At 37.8% G+C, this 7,047-nt stretch overlaps 1 protein-coding gene across 2 annotated transcripts in view; it reads left to right on the forward strand.

Moving 5' to 3' along the window:
- Nucleotides 1–6,673, forward strand: part of LOC137986600 (procollagen C-endopeptidase enhancer 1-like) — a 21,755-nt gene extending 15,082 nt beyond the window's left edge. Inside the window, exons 4-6 of one of the 2 annotated variants that reach the window (XM_068833561.1) lie at nt 865–1,308; nt 5,341–5,688; nt 5,984–6,673. In XM_068833561.1, coding sequence (XP_068689662.1) covers nt 865–1,308; nt 5,341–5,688; nt 5,984–6,222 — 1,031 coding nt within the window. In that variant the 3' untranslated portion in view covers nt 6,223–6,673. The remainder of the gene's footprint in view (nt 1–864; nt 1,309–5,340; nt 5,689–5,983) is intronic. The other variant, XM_068833562.1, reaches the window with a different exon arrangement.
- Nucleotides 6,674–7,047: the final 374 nt, after the last annotated feature.

Genomic DNA, 7,047 nt, shown 5'->3' on the forward strand with positions numbered 1-7,047 from the left:
CGATATAGACACCTAAGGATTTTGCAGTAGATACTTGATTAACAGGAACACCGCCAGTGGTAAGATGCGGAGGTCTCAGTAAAGTATTTAATCGCTGCCTTGAGCCAATTAACATAAATTCAGTTTTAGTTGCATTCAATGTAAGTTTATTAGAGACAAGCCAATTATTGACTGACTCGAGATCTCGATTTAAAGTCTCGTCTATGGCAGTTATATCACACGAACCATCCACCCTCCCCCCTCAGTTGCTACCTGTACCAAACCTGTACAGTCCTATAAACATCGAACGCACTCGCCTAAGCTTCGATTACCCCTAGTCGTAAACAAATATTTTTATTGAGCATTATCGACAGTGCCCGGCTCTAGCACTGAAAACTAGAACAAAGTTTTCTCCCATCTCTGCTTAGCCTTTATAATTGGTTCTTAGAGGGCTCCCCCAACTTAAGTGACCGTCGTGTTCGTGAATTTTTGTGATGCTCATACGTCGATAGAATTCCCGTATTTTCAAAATTGAAATATTCCGGCTTAAATTCCAAAGCTGGTTTGTTTACAACTGCATGTATATAGCTACTCACGGAAGGTGAGCAAATTTTCGTCTAATTTTAAGCAGTAGCCTTTAAGCTCTTACCTAGAACCAAAGAAGAGAAGTTCGTCTGTAAACGTAAATTATTTGCCACAAAGGATTTCAGTGAAATTCAGAGCATCAGAATTATCCTATGATCGAACTTTCTCTTGACATTCTATTACATGTCATTTTTGCAACGCGGCATTAAGACAAGACCCACGTAACTTCATGTAACCTCCAGTTGTCTCACACTATATTTCTGCGCTTTAATAATGACATTGTTTTATAATTTGTTTTAGTTCCGGTTTGCCCGTCAATCAATCCTTCTGCAAGTGTTGGTGTCATTTACAGTCCCAACTTCCCTTGGTATTATTCCTTCCGAAGCCGATCATGTCACTGGACCATCTCAGCACCAAAGTACAAAGAGATCTCTCTGAGCTTTATTAAGATGAACGTGGATTGCAGTGGTGACTACGTGAACGTGCAGCCTTATTATGGACAATTGTGCGGCCAAACCGTACCCTATACATCGTACGCATATGGTGGTATCATGAATGTAACTTTCTTCTCTTTGCGAGGGAGGTCCTCTCGATTCCTTGCGTTCTACCAAATTGGAAGTAAATATTCATTAGCTACACCAGCGCCGACACTTTATCCCTACACTCACCACGGCTTAATATTTCCATTTCCATTTCCAACGACACCGATGCCCGCCTTCAAATGTAAACCGCAATCAGACTCAGGTAAGTTATTCTTTGATCAAGTGTTATTAGATACAATAATATTATGATGATTGTTTCTTGAGTGTAAGTATGGCACGCCGATTGTAGCAATATTCAATAATTTGATATACATTCAATTCAGTATTTATATTTATGTAATTTTTTTTTTTCAATTTAATATCTATATTTATATCATATTTTTTAAATCCATTTAATTTAATATTTCTATATTTATTTAATTTAATCGGTCTATATCCATTTAATTTAATCCCTAAAAATTCATTCAATTCAGTCCGTCAAAATATTCATGTAATCTCGGGGACTGGGTCAAGCCATGGGAGTAGAAAGGTAAGGACCTGGGAAAGAGTCATTGCAAATACAATATGGCGAACGAGGAAGGTTTGGACATTAGAAGAGACCTGCCGGTGTTTTTAGCCTCAGTTTTCGACAAAACGGAATATATTTGCCAAAATGATGAGGGTGAAGGGGCTGCCGAAGCGCATGCGGAAGTTATCGATCAAAGTATCAGGATGCTTAGATCGATAAGAGTTGTTGCGATATTGGAACAAGTGACAAAGAGGAGCTGGATTCACTTGCAGAAGCTTTTGCGCACTTGTTATCATCTTTAAATCATCACATCGCAATTAAGCCTGTCACCCCAGAAACTGTTGCTGAAAATTGTTTTGCCTCAGGGAAAGAGGAAAAGGAAACTCCTGGAAGACCACGTTTTAACATTCCTGCTGAGATGTTGGAAGAATTGCGTGACTATTGTTATTCTGTTGGATTAAGATTGGAGAAATGTTGGGTGTTTCGAGGTGGACGATACACAGGAGAGTAGAAGAATATGGTTTGCAAAACATAACAGGATTTCATCATTTGCCTGACGAGGAACTAGATGAGATCGTAAGAAGCTTCATTTCCGATCATGGACGAACTACTGGATAGGGCTATGTTGGAGGTTACATAAAAGCACTTGGCTTTAGAATCCAAAGAAAAAGGATATGAGAAAGCATGGCAAGAGTGGATCCACAGAATACTGCACTACGGTGGGGTGTTGTTGTTTCACATAGGATTTATCATGTACCATGGCCAAACTCCCTGTGGCATTTAGATGGACATCATGCACTGATACGCTGGAAAATTATTATTCACGGATGCATAGATGGCTTTTCAAGAAGAATAGTGTTTCTGAGATGTAATTCAAACAATCTTGCAGAAACTGTACTTTTTCTGTTCCTAGATGCCATAAAGCATGATGGAAACCTTTGGCCATCAAGAATAAGAGTGGATAAGGGTGTTGAAAATGTCCTGGTGTGTGATGCCATGGTTAAAGCTAGAGGGGAGGGAAGGGGGAGTTTTATTGCTGGTCCCTCTACACACAACCAGCACATCGAAAGATTATAAAGAGATGTCTTTAGATGTGTCTTTCGCTTTTATTACTATCTATTCTATGCTATGGAGTCCACTGATATCCTCAACACAGATAATCCAATTCATGTGTTTACTCTTCACTTAATCTTCATTCCAAGAATCAACAAAGCACTTGATGAGTTTTGTGAAGCCTTTAATCACCACAAAGTACGTACATGTACACAGGGAAACTGTGGGCAAATGGGATGTTCCATGCAGACAATCCACTAGCACATGGACTGCTAGACGAAGAGCCACCTGATATGGAAATATATGGAGATGACCCCCAGGGACAATCTCCCACTGGGAGTGATAATCATGTTGTCATTGACCCTGTGGATATTAGCCATGTAGATTTACTGAAGTCATTTGTTTTGAACATCTGGATCCACTGAGACCGTCAACTGAAATGGGTGCAGATATCTATACCGAAGCTTTAGACCTTGTATTGCAGAGACTTGAACAACTTGCTGATTCTGGAACATATGTACCACAATAATGTTATTAATGGAGCATTGCTTTATTAATGTTCCCTTGAACTTCATCAACATCTCCTAAGAACTCAATTCTTAATAATAAATAGATAACCCTTACTGAGCAATGAAAATTTTACAACAGTAACAACAGGAAAAAATTGTGTACAAGTTCTTTTAACAATGCAACATTTGCATGAAGGGCAGCAAACAATAGTCTTGAACGGTGCACTTACGAGTTCTGTTATGATCCTTAATCATCAAATTTTGACATTTAAATTAAATAACATTCTATACCATCAACTTAAGGTGGCTAGTAGCAGTTTCCAGCTCTTGTACTATGGTGTGCTAAACATTTCTCAGTTGCTCCTTCAATACTGGCATCAAACAAAAGCCAGTGCTGAACAAAAATTATGTGGTTCTTTTCTTGTTCCAATATCGCGCCATCTAAAAGCGCATCTTTTTTTCAAAGGCTTATTTATAGGAATCTCATAATTTAATTAGCTTTTAAGATTTTTATTCTTTTTTCTCAAATTGTTATATATGTATTTTAAACTTTCTTAACTTTTCATAATTGTAATGCGCATTTGATCAAATTTTTGTTAATTTGCGCAATATAAGTGAATAAATTATTATTAAATTATTATTATCGATCTAAGCATCCTGATAGTTTGATCGATAACTTCCGCATGCGCTTTGGCAGCCCCTTCGCCCTCATCATTCTGGCAAATATATTCCGTTTTGTCTAAAACTGAGGCTAAAAACACCGGCAGGTCTCTTCTAATGTCCAAACCTTCCTCGTTCGCCATATTGTATTTGCAATGACTCTTTCCCAGGCCCTTACCTTTCTACTCGCATGGCTTGACCCAGTCCCCGAGATTAAATGAATATTTTGACGGATTGAATTCAATGAATTTTTAGGGATTAAATTAAATGGATATAGACCGATTAAATTTTAAATAAATATAGAAATATTAAATTAAATGGATTTAAAAAATATGATATAAATATAGATATTAACTTGAAAAAATAAAAAAAAATTACATAAATATAAATACTGAATTGAATGTATATCAAATTATTGAATATTGCTACAATCGGCGTGCCATATGTAAGTTAAAACAGTAAAGTGAAGCTGTGAAATTTCAACTGACGATGACGCGACGCTGACAAAATCTTTAAGATTAACCATTGCTTTTCCGATTTAGTCTCTGGAGCGTACTCAGAGCCACCATAATTCTTTCAATTTTTTATGAAGTGAGTTTAAATTCAACCTGGTAATGAATTTCCAGTGAAAGGGGAGGGGGAGAAGTATATTAGTACTCAAAGACAAATGTATATGTGGGTGGGTTCATTCCTTTAAAATAGCTAATAATTATTCACAGAAGTGGAGGTGAATGGTATAGTCTGAAGTGTCAGCCGTCTCCTCGCCCTAACTTTCCTAAAGGGTGTTTATCGATAAAATTTGCTCCTCGGTAACCAAAGCGAAACAAGATTATCGGGTGCAAATCCCGCGCGAGTTGAATAGCTTATTCATATTATTATATTCAGGATCTGAGTAGCCAATCAAAGCGCTCGTTCGATGCTATCCACCATTTTAGTACATACTAGTACATTTCATAGGAAGTGTTGAAACTGGTTTGGGCCAGTAATTTACTGTATATATAATCACATCAATAGCAAAGTTATCGGACCTCTGTGGTTGTTTGAAGTACTCAGACAAATCGAATAGTTAACCAATGGAATTTATAGGCAGAATAGTATTAGCCAAAGAAACTACATCTCCTTAGCCAAATGCTAACCAATGAAAGTCAAGGTATTTATCGCCGAGATAAGCAACTTATTCCTCTGGCTGTAACCGAACCCGGAATTATTTTCTAAATTCTTGAAATTAAAAAACCTTTGAACTCTGTGCAATATTAAAATGTCGCAAACGGAGCTTTGAGCATTTTATGTCAGGGATTTTCACATTTTGGTATTGATCCAGTGGAAGACTCCACTGGTTTACAATCCAGATCAACTTTTTTGTTTATTTCAAAGGGATTGATCTCGAGAAATATGGTCGTGGGACTTGAAATTACTCCCCCAATGGGTACCTTACAGCTTTTACGTCAAACTATTTTGCATTTTCTGTATCTGACATCTTTGTGCATTATTTGCTTTTCCAAAGGCACTTACACTTATGTGGGCACCGACAGATCGTTATCTATTTCTGGTCAGAGGAACAGTTATTACCGTTACTTCCCCGGATGCTCCTGGGCAATCTACACAGATGAGGAAAACATTATTGAGCTGACGTTCGATAGGATGTCTATGTCTATGCCGAGTACTTATTACTGCAATACTGCATATGTAAAAGTGATAGATGGACGATCATACACGGGCACTACCATAGGCACCTACTGCAGTGACCAAGGAAAAACTGTATTTTCAACCAGAAACGGATTGCTCATAATCTTCTATAGTGGAGGTTACTATGGTATGGACAGTTTTGAGGCAACGGTCCGCGCCAGGAAAGGTAACTTTTGGCTACCACTGGAATGCGGTCAGCAGGCTTGATTGACTAGTTAACTCTAAATGTCAGGGAAAAAAACAATATTTTCCAAAAATTCTCACCTATTTTTCAACAATCGTATTTAATAAAGGATCAAGATCAGGAAATTTTTTTATAGGAAGCGAACTGAGAAAAAACTTCGATGTGTCACTTTTCCGTATCAATCAAAGCTGCTGAAGTTCATTTCATGCTGTTTACACAGAGCTTCTCTGGATGTCAGTTAGTATTATGAATAAATTTGTATTTTGTTGTATTTCAGCGGTTGCTGTTAAGGCTGTGGAAATTGTGGTCCCTATTGTTGTTGCTGTCATTCTTTTTGCCGTTATTCTGACTGTGATCATGTTAACGCGTTCTGCAGTTCGACGAGCAGGTCTGGCTCAGTCAGCAAATAACGTACCCATGCAAAGCCGGCCAAACTGTACCCAGGAGCCTCCACCCCCTGATTCATCACAATTGGTATCACCGGTCAATACTGTCTCTGCCAATCTGTCAATTTAAAGATCCTCAAGAGCACCTTTCAGCTTTGGAACATTGGGATTACATGTAACAAGGTGTCGTAGTGGTTAGGTTTTTTTAAGTAAAAATGTCGAAGCTCATTAAAAGCGGCTTTGATTCGTGATAGAGCGCGGCGTGAGAAGTGTAGAGTGGTTGAGTGGTCATACATCGTATAATAGAACCACAAGTACGTAACACATACACATTTACTCGATATAAAAACGGCCAGATCGCACAAGGTTGAAAATATGTGATAACCGAAAAAGCAAGCGTAGTCAATTACCCGTTATGACAGGAAATATTACACCTACTTCATAACGTTAAACTGTATATTTTACGAAAGCTTGTTAGTTTTAAATGTACTGTTAAAAAGCTACTAATTTGTAACTGCTTCCACACATTTAAGCTTGGTTATGTCCTTAAAGTGACTACGTGGAATAAAACAAGGTCAGCGTATATCTGAGTCAGTACTTTAATCAGTTCAGTCCTTCAGCACTGTGGTGCTCCTGTACATTCATGTGAGCATCTTCTTTATATATTTGTGGACAATTACCAAAAAAAAAAATTGGAGGAGGGGAAGAAACTTCCCAGTTTGAGTGGAATATATTCAACTTTATTATATAGATACTGATGAAATGCTAGGATTTTCCTTTCTCCAAAAATTCATATCTTCACCGCGCGCAGTGAAGATATTATTTTTATCTTTCACGTGTGACGAGATAGGTGTCATCATGATAACACGATTAGCCGATAAAAAGCGAACTTCCCCTTAGTTAACACTTCGAAGGCGTTTTCCTTTAATTCAACATTTATCGAACTATAAAAAAG

This window comes from Montipora foliosa, unplaced genomic scaffold (assembly GCF_036669935.1).
Source record: "Montipora foliosa isolate CH-2021 unplaced genomic scaffold, ASM3666993v2 scaffold_246, whole genome shotgun sequence".
NCBI lineage: Eukaryota > Metazoa > Cnidaria > Anthozoa > Scleractinia > Acroporidae > Montipora > Montipora foliosa.